The following is an 18,174-nucleotide window of genomic DNA, read 5'->3' on the forward strand; positions in this document are numbered from 1 at the left end:
TCAATTATATGAAATAGGAATAAAAAAATAAAAATAATAAAACCACTTATCATCCAGCATCAACCTAAATTTAAAGAAACCGAAACTTATCTTTATTTGGAACTAGCAGAGGCCAAGTGCTATAATTCCCACCACGTGCCGGGTGTTCCAGCGCATATGAATAGTAAGACAGGCTGTGCATACAATGCCCAGCATTCTCAATTCTCTCCATTACTGCAAAAATCAGGCAGTGCTTGATCATTCAGAGTAGTGAACCTGCCTGGTATGGGGCCCAAGATGGCAATAAATAGCAAATTCTGTGAAATGTTAGTCACATGAAGCACAGCAGAGGAATAGGCCCCATTCAAAAAAGGTGCTGCTGAGAGGAGTGTCATGGGCTCTGGGCACTAGGGTTAGGAAGCTGTCCTAGGAGCCATTTTATTTCTCCATGTAATTAGTGCTTGGGTGGAGCTATGGAAACTATTGATCATGCACTGCAGCCGAGAGTGTGGGTGAAAGAAGACCACAGGGTGAATTTGCTTAGTGCAGCTGAGAAGTATTGTAGCTCAGAGAAGCCTTGGAGCAATGTCAGTCTGATAAAGCTAGTTGTCTGTGGAAGAGCTCGAGTTGTGCAGACGTAGATGCTACATCGCAACCTTTGGAATTCAATGAAACACAATCTTGGGGGAAAAGATTGAATTACCAGAACATAAGCAGTTGTTGAATGTGTGAGGGGGAATGGCTTTGAGGGAATTTCAATACTTGATCTTTGAAGATGAAGAATTGGAATATTTCAATCATAAACAAGAAATTGTTGTCGAGATTTCATAATCTAAAATTTCACTAACATCCAAGGGGACTGCTGAGAAGTCTATGGGACTCTTAAGCCATATTTATCACCATGTTAATTCTGGACTGGAGACAGAGTATAAATTACATATATGTTGTAATGTGTTTTACAAGTTTGAAAGAAATTTTTGTTTGCTCAAAACCAGGAAGTTTGATTCTTTATTTGTTGAGTAAGCAGCTGTGATCTCAAACTTCATCTAAATAAAAGCGCTGCTCCCTAACTACATCATCACATTTTATTTGATGATCTTTTCTGGAATTACTCAGCTGACCCTGAAATACCATCCTTACGAAAACATGGAGAAAGTTATCCTCTCAACTCACCAAAAATAAAGTCGTAGAATTAGCCCTTTCAGCAGCGTTCAGATCCTCTATTATCTCTGTGTATTCCTGTCTCGTCTGAAGGAGACACAAAAGATGGCAGCACTGTGGTTAGGAGGGTATAAAATGTGTGCTGGCCATACCAGTTACACTTTTAATCCATGAACAATAAAAAAAAAATTGAAATTAAAACCATTTTGCTTCAAGTCAGGAACCTGAAAGTAAAATTAATAGTTAAGTTATTAAAAGAATGGCTGAGATAATATCGCATAATCTCAAGCATTTGAGTGTAAATTACAAACACAGTTGTCATACCAGGTATGACCTCATTCTACGCGCAAGAAAAAGGTTTGTTTGAACAAAAATATAACAAGATTTTTACTGTTTTTAAACTGTAAAATCTACACATTGCATCAATTTAGCTTGGTTGTAATTTTATATTAATGCAAGACACAACTTCAAGCTTTCCCAAATGCAAAGCAGAACATTAATATTCCCTTAAAATCCTAGTCTTAGCCTACTGAATAACTAGACTAGGGCAGGAGAAAAGATGATAGAAATCATTCCGATGTGATATCTGCTTCAGGATTAACCAGTGATCTTTGACACAAAATAAAAGCAGAAGTCAGCATGGACGGGTTGGACCGAAGGGTCCGTTTCCATGCTGTACATCACTATGATTCTATATCCCAATATTTTTGACTAGAGGTTATTTTATACTTTTAACTGTGAGAAACAGTTCTTTCCAAAGCATAGCTGTATTAACTAATTTGATGCATTTATAGTGACTTGAGACATTTTTGAATTCTTAGTTGCTGACCACTATTCATCAATATCATTTTTGCATTGCATTCTGCATTTTCTTTGACAACTCCCGAGGCGCAACTAGATAAACTTTTAAAAGAAAATATTGCAAAATTGAGCGTTTTTGCAGTATGTTTAATTCATACTTGCTACTACTACAGGAGTGTCATTTTGAGTTTCCTTCAGTGCATTATATATGATTACAAAATATACAGGACTGTAGCCTCAAAGTGTTGTGTAACAATCAATATGCTTTCAAATTCATTTCTGATTTTAAACAGAAGTAATGATGCTTTCTGCTTTTACTGTCTCATGATCAAGAACTCAAAAAAAAGTACTGCTCATTTCTTGCCTAAACATCCCAGCAACAAAACATTCTAAGAGTCTTTTGAATTCAGATCTAACCTGTTAAATTACAATTAAAGTTATAAAAAAAAATTATACAGAATCTCACATAAATGTGTGCTTAACATGGAATATTGCACAACATGTAAGCTTATTTTCTAAGATGTTTTCTCACACATTAGAAATCACCAACTTTCAACTGTCAATGCATAGATGACAAAATTTATTCTTTGTAGCATGAATGGTACTGTTATTCTCACAGGATCAATATTTATCTTTGTGTGAGACAACAATTAAATGGTCAGCAGTAAACTGACATTTCAGATTTATTGTAACTCTCAATAGCCATATACACACACACACACACACACACACACACACACACACACTAAACAGAATATCTCACCAGTGATGACGACATTGGAGTCTTTTTTTTAAAACCCCAGTGTGCTGCTCAACTACAGTTTACCAATGTGTCAACAGCAGTCTTGAAACAAATCATCACTGTTTCACCATTATTAGGAGAGATATTCTCTATACTGTTCCCTTGAAAGTAATTCAGTTAAATCACATTCTCTTTTTTAACACTCATATTATGGAGATTTGCTTACTAAGTTGCTTCTGCAAATAAACTGAAACAAAATCAATTCATAAAATTCTTTACATTTTCACTTCATGATGAAACTTTAACTCAGCCATAATTCAGCTGCAAAGATCACACATTCTAATCAGAACACAATACTAAAAAAAATACAATATAAGGCACAACACTTTGGATACAAGGTATTTTGAATGACATTACTCAATGTAACAAGTATACTGTTTTCAACTTGCTTACCCTGTTTTGGGAATTTTTAAAAATTGCCTGCAATGTTTAAAGAAATGTACTTAAAAGGAACTTCATATGACAAATTTCTCCTGAATAGACTTTTTTTTTTAAAAAAACAGCTTAAATAATAGATTAAGTCAAAAAAGTCACCCTGGCATTTTTTTTAGTTACAACAATTTCAGACTGAATCAACAGTCCTGACTCTCAGCTATTCTTGTCAACTGCATGAACAAGCCGAAAAAAAGCACTACAGTGTGCCAGTTAGAAATAAATCTTTGTTTTGAGGCAGCAACGATCATTGAAGCAATACCTCATTCAAGTACCGGTGTCAAAATAATACAAGATCCTTGCCAAAAAGTAATTTAAGTCAAAAGGCTATAGATAAGATACAAAACGTAGTTGAGGATAAAAATTGCTTTCACTTGTTTTTTCCTGTAGCATTAAAGTGCCCTTCACGTTACCATACCAATGTGTACTTGGAGCACGTAATCTATCATACAGACACACAATGTTGGGTAAAAGCAGCTGAAAGATTAACTGCATTTTACATTTTAATATGAAACCCCATTATGGCTAAACAACATTGGTCACAGCTATGTTTTTGAATGATTATTTAATGCCATGTTGCTCTAGACCAGTTGCAGAGAGTCTAAGGTGTCGGTACACGTATCTCAATGTTGTCTCTTGTAGACCTCCATAGAGGCTTGTAGTAGATCCAACCGTCACCCTAGAAAATATGGATAAATAAAAATTAAGATGCCTGTAACAGGTTTAAGCTTGTAAGTTAAGAGAACTTTTTAAAATACAGGAGAGGCTAAAATGTTGCAGCAAGATCTGGAGGATACTTTGACTTGAGTACAAGGAACGTACAAGTATAGCAACATAAGATGGTAATTGTTAAATTAGCCTTTACATAAGGGGATTTAGAGTATATTGGGTAAGAAGGTTAAAAACAATTGAAATTATATATCTGGCATTTAAAAGAATATGGTCTAATAAGTAAACTAAATAGATTTTTTTTTAAAAAAAGCATTACATAATTAGTTATCCGATGAAGCAACGGAGAGAGTTGATGAGGATAGTGCCATTGATGTTGGTTGTCAAAAGGCTTTTGGAAGTCTAAAATATTAGATGTTACAACCTTTTGGAAAATTAATGTCAATGGGATTAAAGGCAGAATAACATGAAGGATATACATATAAAAAAAAGCAGAAAACACTTTTCGTTTTCAGATTACAGAGAACTTTTTGAGTTGGATTCCACAACTAACTTTTTATTTGGTAGGCAGGGAAGGGCAAAGGATGCAAGGTGTGTGGACATTCTATAGAACTGCTGACATAGGAGCTTTAAAGGTGCTGTAGTTGAGTGGAAGCAAGTGCTGACATGGGATCATAAGGGACCATTATGTGGAGTTGAGGGGCATAGGTTGAAATGTAGGGCATGAGGGGCCACTGGGGTTAGGTGAAGTCACAAGTTGACATGAATGGGCATGGGAAATGGATGGGTGGGTATGATCTAGAGGATCTAATATGAAAGCTCACAATTGGCATATAGTCCAACAGCATCAGGGTGGGCCTGTTAACCAGCCTACACTGGCATTGGTAATTTATGGAGCTGGCAAGAACTGTTTCTGGGGGTGATGGGCCTATCTCTAGCACATAACTCTTACCATCCCACCACATCATGTCAGAACGAAGATCTTAGGGCACCCTTTTCTCTCAGCGAGCTGGGAAGTTTCATGACTCTGCACAAAACTTCAGGATAGAAAATCTAGGCCAAATGCTGGACGGTCTTCTTTAATAAAGATTTGAGACAGGGTTGGTGAAGAATGCAAGACATTAGATTGGATTGATCTATCAAAAGGGCTTGCACAGGCATTAAAGAGCCACATTGTCTCCTTCAGTGTTGCAATACAGTTAGTGAAAACTAAATTTCTTATTGACATCAACTTATAGGGTAAAATAAATCCTGCGAAAATATTCACTGAACCAGCAAGTTCGAATCATCAGCCTGTTAAAGTTCAGGTAAAGTCACACACTTAAAATAATTCTACCAAAAGGTAGCAAAATTGGCAGAAGTGGAAGCAATAAACAAAATGGTAGTGAGGCTTCCTCCTTGACAGTGAAAAATAGCAGCAATTAAAACAGCATAAAATCAATTTCATAAGTCTATAATTCTACAGCTTGCAACAAACACACGATTGTATACTCAAGCCTCTTTCGATGAATTGCAAAAATTTACAATTAACAGCAAAAGTTTACAATTAACAATCATCACCTCCTGGTGGAAATATTTTGTTTCCCATGGTGTCTGTGTCTCTGCACGGTGTCGTGCTTCTGATCTCTGACGTTCCTCCAATAAGCTCTTATATTCAGTTGCCTTATCTATGTTGTTTACCTCCAAAGCTTCAGTAACATGTTGCCACAAGCGTCTGTCGGAACACACAAAATACATAAGTGAACATAATATATAGAAGTTTTTAAAAATTCACTTTCAGAATAGGTGTTCAGTTTTTTAAAAACCACTGCAGTAACCATTACAAAGATTGTAAGGTAAGTAGCTCCAAAATTTTGAACAAGTCCCAATGGATGTTTGATGGAGGAGCATGGCAATCAAATAGACTGCTTTGCCCAAGATAGCATACAGCTTTTTGAATACTTTTGGAACTGCACTAATACAGGTAAGTGAAGCATATCCAATCACATTCCTAACTTATGACTTCTCGGTGATGAGTAGGTTTTGGCAAACCAGGCAGTGAGCCCGCTACTACAGAATACCAAACCTCTGATCAGCTCCAGTGACCATGAGATTTATGTTACTGAAACAGGTGAACTGGAATAATTCTTCAGGATATTGTTGGTGTGGGACTGAGCAATTTTGTCATTATTGAATGTCATATGGAGGTAGTTATAATCTACCTTGTTGTAGAAGATAATTTACTTGTCAGTATTTATGAGTCAGATCTTGATCCAGAAGTGTTTGGCTCTGTTGTATATTATTGAAAAGAGAGATGTTATTATTGTGTACAAGATAATTTTCTGATTCACTATGTGGACGTACCTACTAGAGAAGGTGCAAAACTTGACCTACTCTTGGGAAATAAGGCAGGGCAGGTGACTGAGGTGTTAGTGGGAGTGCACTTTGGGGCCAGCGACCATAAAATAATGATGGAAAAAGATAGACTGGATCTAAAAGTTGAAGTTCTAAATTGGATGAAGTATTTGACGGTATCAGACAAGAACTTTCAAAAGTTGATTGGGGCGATATTTGTAGGTAAAGGGACGGCTGGAAAATCGGAAGCCTTCAAAAATGAGATACTGAGAATCCAGACACAGTAAGTTTCTGTTAGGGTGAAAGGCAAGGCTGGCAGGTGTAGGGAATGTTGGATGACTAGAGAAATTAAGGTTTTGGTCAAGAAAAAGAAAGAATTATGTAAGGTATAGACAGCAGAGATTGAGTGAATCCTTAGAAAAGTATACTTCTACTGCCTTTATACTCAACAGGCAAATCAGGAGGACAAAAAGGGGGCATGAAATAGCTTTGGCAAATAGTGTTAAGGGGAATCCAAAGGGATTTTATGAATACATTAAGGACCAAAGGGTAACTAGGGAGAGAATAGAGTCTTTCAAACATCAGCAAGGCAGCCTGTGTGTGGAACCGCAGGAGATGGGAAGATACGAAATGAGTATTTTCCATCAGTATTTACTGTGGAGAAGGGCATGGAAGATATTGAATGTGGGGAAATAGATGGTGACATCTTGAAAAATGTCCATATTACAGAGGTGGTGGTGCTGGATACCTTAAAATGCATAAACGTAGCTAAATTTCCAGGACCTAATCAGGTGTACCCTAGAATGCTGTGGGAAGCTATGGAAATGATTGCTACAGGAGAGGTGCTGCAAGACTGGAGGTTGGCTAATGTGGTGCCACTATTTAAGAAAGGTGGTAAGAACAAACCAGGGAACTACAGACCAGGGAGTCTGACATCAGTGGGGGCAAGTTGGTAGAGGAAGTCCTGAGGGATAGGATTTACATATATTTGCAAAGGCAAGGACTGATTGGGGATTGTCAACATGCCTTTGTGTGCGCGAAGTCATGTCTCATGAACTGGATTGAGTTTTTTGTAGTAGTAACAAAGAGGATTGATGAGGGCAGAGCAGTGAACGTGATCTTATATGGACTTCAGTAAGGCTTTCAACAAGATTTCTCATGTTAGACTAGTTAGCAAGGTTAGATCTCATTGAATACAGGGAGAACTAGCCATTTGGAAACAGAACTGGCTCAAAAGGTAGAAGACAGCGGAGGGTTGTTTTTCAGACTGGAGGTCTGTGAACAGTGGTGTGCCACAAAGATCGATGCTGGGTCCACTAGACTTTGTCATTTATATAAGTGATTTGGATGCAAACATAGCAGGTATAGTTAGTAAGTTTGCAGATGACACCAAAACTGGGGGCACAGTGGACAGGCAAAAGAGGTTCTCTCAGTGGACAATGGAATCTTGATTAGATGGGCCAACGGGCCAAGGAGTGGCAGATGGAGTTTAATTTAGATAAATGTGAGGTGCTGCATTTTGGGAAAGCAAATCAGAGCAGGACTTATGCCTTGTAAATCCTAAGAGACCTTGGAGTGCAGGTTCATAGTTCCTTGAAAGTGGAGTAGCAGGTAGATAGGATAGTGAAGGCAGCACTTGGTATACCTTCTTTTATTGGTCAGAGCATTGAGTACAGGAGTTGGGAGGTCATGACGTGGTTGTACAGGACACTGGTTAGACCACTTTTGGAATATTGGGCGCAGTTCTGGTCTCCCTCCTATTGGAAGGATATTGTGAAACTTGACAGGGTTCCGAAAAGATTTACAAGGAAGTTGCCAGGGTTGGAGCACTTGAGCTATCGGGAGAGGCTGAATAGGCAGGGGCTGTTTTAGCTGGAGTGTCAGAGGCTGAGAGGTGACCTTATAGTGGTTTGTAAACTCATGAGGGGCATGAATAGGGTAAATAGACAAGGTCTTTTCCTTCGGGTGGGGGGTGGAATCTAGAATTAGGTTTCGGGTAAGAGGGTAAAACTTTAAAAGGGACCTAAGGGGCGACATTTTCACGCAAAAGGTGGTGAGTATGGAATGAGGCAGTGGTGGAGGCTGGTACAATTTCAACATTTAAAAGGTATCGGGATGGGAATGTGAATAGTAAGCGTTTAAGAGGGATTTGGGCTAAGTGCTGGAAAATGAGACTAAGTTAGATTAGGATATCTGGCCGGCCTGGATGAGTTGGATCGAAGGGTCTGTTTCTGTGCTGTACATGTCTATGACTCTATTGATCATTTTTGTCTGAAACTCAAGACATAAAGAAACAATACCAGATTTCAAATGATCACAAACTGCTTCTTGTCAGTTACGACAACAGCTTTGCTGCAGGCAGGTGTGGACTGTTTTATTCTAAGTTATGAATGGAAATAATCATTGTGCAATTATCATAATGAAGAAGCCAACTGGTCTCCAACAACCATAACTGTTTCCGTATTTCAGCATTCCTCCCAAGTGTCTTTACTTCAGTTTGACTGAAGGCTGCTTGGGGCCATAACCCACTTATGAAATTCAGGCGACATCCATGCTTGGACTAAGACTAACAAAACTTGAACACAGTACTCTGGTGGAATCCAAACTGAAAACACTGGGTGGCTTACCAACAATTACTTCCATGAATTTGATGATTGGAAGAAACATGAACAAAATGTTTTGGGTTTGTGTTCTGCTTTTTGGGGGAGAAGTAGTATGTGAAAGAAACAGCTATTTGCTGTCATGGGTGGGGGATAGTGTATACAGGCACAGCAACCTGGGAACCCCCCAGAAAGGATCAAAATACTTCTTAAATGTGACCCCCAGCATTTTCATTTAAGAAAAGAATGTGACCAAGTCTAGTCAGCATTGACTTAATGATGACACTCATGTCTCTGATACAGAAGATCATAGATTACTTTATCCTATCCCCATAATTCCAAGGGACTATTCCTCTTCTCTGGAGCACAGTTTTCCGGTTTTTTAATAGGAATCCTAGCTCCTTGATGATACCACCTCTGGGCGTGGCTGCTGAATAAACAGCTTCACTGTGGGAATGTAACTTTCTTTAAACAAAATTCATGAGAATTGCCTTAATTACACTTGAGGTGGCGGCTCACTTAAGTGTACATGGTTCAGGTATACCCTTTGCATCATTAGGAAGGGATTAGGATTTTGCCAATGACAGTTAAGGAATGGAATTGAACCAAGATGGTTTTTGTCTTTTTTTTTCTTATCTATGCCTTCTGTCTATTAAAAAAGGTGCTGTTATATGGCAATTTAAAGACTTTTTTTGTAAAACAGAAGTGACAATAAATGACTATTCTATTCAAAAACATGGTTGAAGTTTAACTTGGAAATGGTGGTTTCCCCATGTAGCTGTTGTTTTGTCCTGTTAGATGGCAGAGGTCACAGTTTGAAGGTGCGGTTGCCAGTTAATGCAAAGCATCTTGTAGATTGGGCTTGGCCACCTTTTTCCACATGGGGGCAATCATATTTAATTTTACTCTCACACAAGGAACAGATGAGCAAATTTCAGAAAAGGTAATGTTTGCCACAACAGTAAACTTGAATTCCAGAAAAGAAACAATTCCTGAGCAATAAACTGATCATTTAATTGAATAATTATTAAAAAGCATTAAAAAAAATGCTAAGCATCAGAACTAACTTCTTTTTGGCCTTTTCACTGAGGAAAAGTAGAGGTAGTGTAAGACTAGCCCGAAGTCCTGACAACCAGGGAAGAGGTAGGGACAGAATGGAATTTAGGAGTCAGGTTGAACTAACATTGACCTCTGTTAAGGCACACTGAGCTTGCAACAATGGAACTTTCATACAGAAATAGGGTTTGTTGCAGGTTTCTACTTTGTGTATAGGTTTTCGTGGGTGTTTACATTTGCATGTACATTGATATTTGATATTATCAGGTGTGTGGGCAATCACTCACACCCTCCTCCTTTTGTATTCCCTCATTCATCCTCCTACTTTTACATTCTCTCACTAACCAACATCCCCAGTGATTCCTTCATTTATTCATCCAATCTCCTGCCTCCCTTTTATGCACACACCCAGCACCTCCCATAGCTGTGCTAACAACCCCCATGCCCACCTCCACAATTTCACTTTCACCCACCTACCTTCTTATCCACATTCTTACTCACCCACCCAACCCCACACTCACTCCTCCCTCTACCAATAGCATGCCTGACTCTCATTCTGACCTCCACCCAACTCACAACACTACCCTCTCTCCCAAAGGTCTGACTCTCATTCCTGTCAAGGACCAGTCCTTCAGCAGAATGTCAAGAAGATGGTACTTGAGGGTTGTTGAACTGGACAAGATTATAGAGAGTTAGTGGGAGTCTTTAACAACAGAAGGATTTGAAGATGCATGGAGAAATTTAAAATCAAGGTATTGTCCAGAAGTCAATGCAAATCAATGAGCACAAGGATGAAAGGTAATTAAGGTTTGGAGCCAATTCACACAAGTGAAGTTGATTCCAGGGATAGAATGTGGGAAGCTGCCCACGTGTAAAATGGAATAGTCAAAGAGTGTGGTGCTGGAAAAGCACAGCGGGTCAGAACAGGAGAGTCGATGTTTCGAGCATAAGCTCTCTGCAGTCCTCACTTTCTCCTGTACAATGGAATAGTCAAGCTCAAGAGCATATATTTAAGGTGAGGGGCGAAAGATTTCAGAGGGACCAGAGGGGCAACTTTTTCACGCAGCGGGTGGTATGTGTATGGAACAAGCAGCCTGTGGTCAGTTCAATTACAACAATTAAAGGCATTTGGATGGGTACATAGTGGGATATCAGCCAAATGAGGCTATATCAGTTTAGGATATCTGGTTGACACGGACTAGTTGAACCAATCTATGCTGCATAACTGATTCTAAAAGTCAGAGGTAAAAAAGACAAGGATGTGGATTGCACCAAAGATGAACTGAGATAGGGAAAAGTTAGCAATGTTCCAGAAGTAGAAGCAAGCAATCTTAGGAATAGACCAGATAATGTGATTTGAAGCTTCTCAGAGTCAAATTTAATAACATGCTTGCAAACAGCCTGCTACAACATTAAACAGTTACTGAAGGGAATGGAGATGAAAGCTAAGAAACAGAACTTGTAGTTAGAATCAAAGATAATGGTTTTACTGTATCAGATATCTAATTATAGGAATTTTCTGCTCATCCAGTACTGAACAAACAATATCACAGTTTAAGAGATGTGGAGAAGTGATTAGGTGGGGCTGAATTAATCAAGTTACATGTGGATACAAGTGCTGTGTTTTTAGGTTGTGTTGCTAAGGGACAACTTCTAAACAATAAACAAGGACCAAAGATAGACATTCGAGCCAACAATGCAGCAAGGGGAAACCACTGTAGATTCACAACACAGTGATGAAATACCTCCTCATTTCCGATTTAAATGGCAGACCCTTTGTCCTGGGGCTATACCCTAGTGTTTACCACTTTTAACTCCCTCCAGAATCTAGTATGTTTCAATGAGATCATCTCTCATCACTCAGCAGACTGAGTTGTCTCATCCTAGAAACTAATCCATTGAATCATTGCTGCATGGTCTCCAAGGCAAACACATCAATCCTTTTATATGAAGACTACAGTTGTGCAGTGGTCAGCTTTGTTTAGTTCCTCCCAGAATAAATTCTCCAGATTATAAGGAAATAAGAAATTGGATCAGGAGTTCACTGAACTTGCCATTCAATAAGAGCATGGCATATCTGATTTTGGATGATAAAGTCACAAATGGTGCTGAATATTGCAATCATTGGTGAACGTGCCCCACTTCTACTTGTGGCTAAAGCGGGGATTAGTCAATATTTCAATTAAACATTAGTATAGTACCAGAAGTGACGATACCATGTCAGAGGAACCTTGATTATCTGAAGTACATGGGTGGGGAATATTTTGTTTGGTTAATTGAATGCCGGATAACCTTGTTTCGCTAAGCGTCGGGACCTTGCAATCTCGCCAGATCATCCAAAATTTGGACAATCGCGGTTCCTCTGTACTGTGCTTCAGTACAAGCAAAACTATTCACTGTACCTGGGTACATGTAACAACAATAAATCAAATCACCCGTCATTACTAGTTTCCTCACTGCAAAAGTAAAAAGAATTCTGGATGTTGGAAATCTGAAATAAAACAATAATATTGGAAAATCAAGTAGGTAAGATAGCAGGTGAAGAGGAAGAGTTAACACTTGAGGTTGAGTAATATTCCTTTATTGATTTCCTTACCTAGATTCAAAAGGGCTTTGTTTTTCAATTGGTCGCACTCGCTTTTTAGTGACAGGAAGTTTAGTTACATCTACAGTTCTACTGTTTCCATTGTTGTAAGTAAATTCGAGCAGACCATTCCATTCACCCTGCACTCTGCACACAACAGTGTTCGTCGCATTGTGTTTTACTTCAGCTGTCACCCTGAAAGGAGAAGTTACACATTTTTGTGAGATGCAGAAATTATTAAACTAAAAAGAACTACAGTTCTAGTTTCTTCTTATGCTATTAATACTCTCAATCACAATGGCTTGGAGCAAGAATGAACGTCATCATCTTCACCCAGCGTTATCTTCATCTCCCTCAAGCGGAGCTCCAAAATTTAGACAGACTGCCTTTATCTTAACTTTTATCTCCTTTCCCACATAATCTGGTCCAGCTCCTCAATCATGATACTCCTGATTCCCTGCAATTTTGCAATTTCTCTTTTTACCTTCCCCATCCTCTTGCAGCTCATCTCTTTCAGGAAACCAACAGCTGACTATTGACTCTCCCCAACTCAACCATTCTAACTCCCGATAGTAGATACTGCATGGTGTACTTAATAATTCTCTTTTCCCTCAAACCATTATTCACCCTTATTTAAACCATTATTATTCTTTGTTATGAAAAGTGCAGTATAGAATCACCCATCCTTCTCCAACCTGAGCAGGAATGTGCACCTGTAACTAGAATTTTAAAGGCGGCAGCTTTAGGTTTCTAGGACAGTGGCAGGTAGAATTAATACTGCTCAGATGGGTTTTCCTGAACTCAGCCAGAACCAATGTATTTACAGGGCAATGTCTTAGGATCTTTGTGAAGGGTTTTAACAATACTGCTAAAGGATGGTAACTTGGATGTAACATTAGAGAGGAAAACTAATCAGCACATGAAATGGGGGTTAAAATAACGCAAGAGTAAGAAACAGTCAGCTATGCGTAGTTAGAATAAGAAGAAATAAAGTAAGATCTAAATTTGTGATACAGTGCATGAAAGTAAGCATGCAGAATATGGTAAATATGGTTAATTATCTGCAGTTGCAAAGAATCAAGAGGGAATGTTATGTCAGGATGAAGTCAGAGACCTGGCTCAAAAAATGTCAAAAATATGTAGATATTAGTATTCTTGGATAAAAGATGTGCTGATGTATGTTTAACAGAAACGCGAGATCACTAGGTTTTTGGACAAGCTTGATCTACTTCCAATGGCTAGTTAGGGATAGTGATCGTATGGTTCAGCATGGGTGTGGAATAGAACAAGTTATAATCCGGATAAAAGACTGACAAATAATTGGTCAAGAGCCAATTACAATTGAGTGGGATCAGATCTGATTCAAGTAAATAGAATTGCAGACTGCCGGGCAAAACTAAATGAAGAATACGACTCCAGCTTATAGGCCAACAGGTTTATTTGAAATCACAGCAGCTTTCGGAGTGCAGACCCTGCACCTGACGAGAGTCTGCACCCCGAACACTCGTGTGATTTCAAATAAGCCTACTGGACTATAACCTGGTGTCGTGAGACTTCTGACTTTGCCCACCTGATTCCAATACCGGCACCTCCACATCATAAATGAAAAATAGCTAGTTTTTAAAAGAGAAGATATTTTGGGTTGCGTAATGGTAAATGCCCACAATGGGGGAAATGTAGGGAAAACAAAGTCAGTATTCCTCAAATGATGAAAAGAGATGGAGAGTCAGACAAAGCATAAAAAAGATACACAAGACAAACTCCCCTGTGAAACTAAAATGAAATAAAACAAAGAACTGTTGACATGAAACAAGCAAAACAGAAATTTCTGGGGAAACTCAGCAGGTCTGGTAGCATTTGTGAAAAGAAAACAGTATTCACGGTTTGAGTCCAGTGACCCTTCTTCAGAACTAATAGTAGCTATGAAAAGGTGGCATCTATGCTGATGATGGTGAGGGTACGGGGGCAAAAATGGAGGAGTGAGTGGATAGATGGAGAGGGAGCCCAGAGACAGAGAGAAAAACAGAAAAAGAATGAGTAGACAAACGGATTGTTAATAGAAAGCCTAGAAAGAAGAGAAGCCACCTAAGTGAATTAAGTTTAATATGAATCCTGAAGGCTTTAAAGATCTCAAAGTGGAAAATTAGGTGTTGTTCTTCCAGCTTGCATTGAGCATTGCTGGAGTACAGCAGCAATCCTGAAATGGAAATATTGGCATGGGAACACAGCAATGTGTTGAACGGGCAGGCATTTGGAAACTCAGGGTCATTTTTTGACAGAATGTAGGTGGTCTGCAAAGTGATCACCCAGTCTAGTCTGCACTTCAACTTCTCTTTCATTTACTCATTGTCCCCATTAACACCAGTTTCTTTTTTGCCCAGGTGTACTATCAACAATCCCTTTGTCTGCCTGTTTTTTTTCTCTCTCTGGACTTCTTTCCCGTTCCTGTCTCAAGTCACCAGCATAAATACCATCTTTTCCCAGCTTCAATTAGTATCAAAACATTAATACTGTTTCCTCTTCACTGATGTTGCCAGACCTGCTGAATTTCTCCAGCAATTTCGGTTTTTGCATGTTCCCACATGAAACTCTTTTCTCTAGCTCAATTTAGCTTTGTTTTAATTCAAACTCACATTCAACCAAGCATTCTGTCACTTCCCATTATATTTTGGTCTTTGTTTCAAACTCCATATATCACACTGGAATGCTATTTTAAGTTAAATGCAAACTATTTCTGGTACTGTAATATTATCTCGAAATGATTACAGAACATTAAACAAATTAAAAGCAAAACATTTTATATTCATCACTTTGATCTTTCAGTGATAGACTGAAAAGAATTGAATGGATATCCTTAAACATTCCTCAATTATAGATGATTCATACTTCATAGTTTAATGGCTTTCATTTGCTTTTTTTGTTTACACATTTTGCAATTTTTTTTACACTTACAAGAAAGTGTTAAAATTCTGTGCATTTCTATTAACCATGCCACCGCAGATCATTGGTGCATATAATTAGGAATAGGTGTACCTGTGAAGTTTGCCACCATAAAATGGTTTTGTGTGGAAAGTAATAGCTGCAGAGTAACCAGTCTTAGCACAGTTGACATTAACTTTTCCTCCAAGTTCTACCCAAGGAACAGTCAAAATGGAACGAGCATATGCACAAGGAAGAGTAAATGTGTACTCCTCACCATGTTCCAAGAGGCATAGAAGACCTAAATGGCATAAAAACCATTCACTTATTATGTTGTCATTTGCATACTTGTAAGAAACTACTGCAACACACTGTTTGAAAACATACCAGACAATTAAATTCAGTCAATAGTCGCAGCCTTAAATAAAAGCTCAACACATTGAACTTGCAAATTGTTACAAATTAATTTGTATATTCTAAGTTTGAAGAAAAATGCCTATAAAAATGCATGAACATTGGCTTACGTATTCATTTAGAAAACAGGGAAACTATTTCAAAATGCCCAAATTTCCCTATATTGGGATTAAGGACTACTAATATTACCACACAGGAGAATTCAAAATACAATATTTCTTCACATTTTCCAATGTGGTATTTAAAAAAAAAACATCAGGTGTCATAGAAGTGACTGGAGTATCTAGTTTCAGTCTCAATTTAAATTATTGAATAAATTGCTCTCCTCATGGTTCTCAGGGAGGTTAGTGCATTGCATGGTGCACACATTCATATAGGATAGCCCCAGAATCATCCTCTGGCTTAACTTGTTGCCAGGTCTCAGTGTTTAAGGCAAATTCAATGCAAGGTGCAACGTAGAGAGTTTTTGCATTAGGGTTAAAAAGAAAGTCAGTCAATCATGATTTGTCCTCCTAACGTCTCAAGGAGGATGTGATTATTTGGATCTTGATTAAGGAAAGGCCGAGATCAAATTCAGAGATATCATCATTGCACTCCTGATCTAAGCTTAGAACTAAACTCAAGCACCATACAAGGCTGTTTCCATGGAACCAGTATCAGTCACTACCTTAAAGAGAAGAAAATTCAAAACACACATTAAAGGGTAAGCAATTCCCTACCTTGCATAGCATTCTTCATTCTTCAAAAGGATGCATCCGCCATACCACAGGATCAGCCCAGGTTGTCAACAGGGAAAATCACAAAGGCCCTTTAAGATAGTTTTGACATCATGTGATCTTCCCTTCTTGCGCCATATAAAGGCACCTCCCTAGGCTACTTTGTCGCTCTTAACCAGAGGGAGTAGAACAAAGAAATTGTAAACAGATATACATTTAGGTGGATATATGGATCTTAAAACCCTTCAAAGAATTGGGAATAGAAGGCCTGAATCAAGTGATCCTCAGTATATGGAGGAAACTATAAAGAAGAATGGAAGATAATCTCATGGGTAAATACTCATTCTGGCAGCTACCACTTACGAGAGGGGTTTAACCTGGTGTATCACTTAGTGGGACAGGGATTTTAGATGGAGGCTAAGTATATGTAATTAGAACAAGTCATCCAAATTAGAAGATCATTCTTGACTCCAAGCTAAGTCAAGACAAATTTGGTATAATTATTTTCAGATGCATGACTGCAGATGATATTTAAGGCAACTTTTAAAGTGGAAATATATGTGGCTCAAAATGTAACACATCAAAAAACTCTCATTTCATGAAAGTTTCTTGATTAAAATTTGTAGTAGGATAAAATTAAATAAGTTAATCGCTGTTTGGAAATCCTAGTTCTACATGAGGCAAGAAACCAGATTTGCACTTTGTTTTTCCATGTAAAATAGAACCTGTGTTCTGATGGGTCCTTGGACCCAAAACGTTAACTCTGATTTTGCTCCACAGATGCTGCCATACCTCTTGAAATTTTCCAGCAATTTCTGTTTTTGTGTCAGATCTCCAGCATCCATGGTTCTTTTGGATTTTAAAACAAAACCAAGTCCATTTAATATCGACATATTTGCATCTACAAACAGCCGATCTTTAGAGGTAATTAATAAGAAAAAATATTTCCTTGGAGGATTAAATTCTAATAGCACAAATTAGGGATGGCCGTACAGTTACTGGAAGTTTTGAAAATATGGACAATTTAATCAACAGCGCAAGATTTTACCATGGGCTATATATGGTCAGTGTTATAGAGTGCATTAAATGCAACTAAAACTAAGTCTAACTGGTTCCTGACAGCTGGACTATATAACCATGATTCTTGCATATACGTATAAGGACATTCTCCTCTATGTATTTATACTGATAAGTCATTTTCAAGATTATGTTTTGCATGGAACCAAAATTGCAAAGCTTCATAAGTTACTTGCATCTATTTGCCTTTAAAATTTCTTCTGTGCGCTAATGATTTTACCCTATTTTGTTTACAATTACATTTATAAAAACTTAAATACAACTGCCATGTTTGTTTCTCACTTGAGAACACCTCAGCCTGCACTTTGCTCTCAGAAAAGAGATGCAGTCCCATTCTCACTTTGGGCTTTGTTATGGATACACACTTTGCAGCCCATCAGCCGTCATCTCAGGTCAGACAGCATTCCAATAAACCTAGTATAATAATAGGTTATGCATAATACTTCTAAATCCAGGCTGCCCAAATCAATTATCAATTGAAATTAACTCTACCAAATACCAGTAAGATTTGCTAGGCCCTAGGGTAATACTGACTACAGACAACCTTTGGTGCGTTAGCAAGCTACTGTACCATTGACAGAGTGGCAGTTCATAATACGTATCATTTCACAATTAGTAACACTGAATTTC

The 18,174-nt window shown here is 38.2% G+C and overlaps 1 protein-coding gene across 3 annotated transcripts in view; it reads right to left on the minus strand.

The window, feature by feature from the left end:
• Window positions 1–2,067: 2,067 nt before the first annotated feature.
• The window catches only part of osbpl11 (oxysterol binding protein-like 11), an 83,979-nt gene continuing 67,872 nt past the window's right edge, over window positions 2,068–18,174 (minus strand). For 2 of the 3 annotated variants that reach the window (XM_072579589.1, XM_072579590.1), the window contains 4 exons: window positions 15,452–15,638; window positions 12,431–12,613; window positions 5,405–5,558; window positions 2,068–3,854 (listed from right to left, as the gene is read on the minus strand). In XM_072579589.1, coding sequence (XP_072435690.1) covers window positions 3,777–3,854; window positions 5,405–5,558; window positions 12,431–12,613; window positions 15,452–15,638 — 602 coding nt within the window. In that variant the 3' untranslated portion in view covers window positions 2,068–3,776. Of the gene's footprint in view, window positions 3,855–5,404; window positions 5,559–12,430; window positions 12,614–15,451; window positions 15,639–16,470; window positions 16,638–18,174 lie in introns of those variants that run through there. The other variant, XR_011961704.1, reaches the window with a different exon arrangement.

This window comes from Chiloscyllium punctatum, chromosome 10 (assembly GCF_047496795.1).
Source record: "Chiloscyllium punctatum isolate Juve2018m chromosome 10, sChiPun1.3, whole genome shotgun sequence".
NCBI classification, from domain to species: Eukaryota; Metazoa; Chordata; class Chondrichthyes; order Orectolobiformes; family Hemiscylliidae; genus Chiloscyllium; species Chiloscyllium punctatum.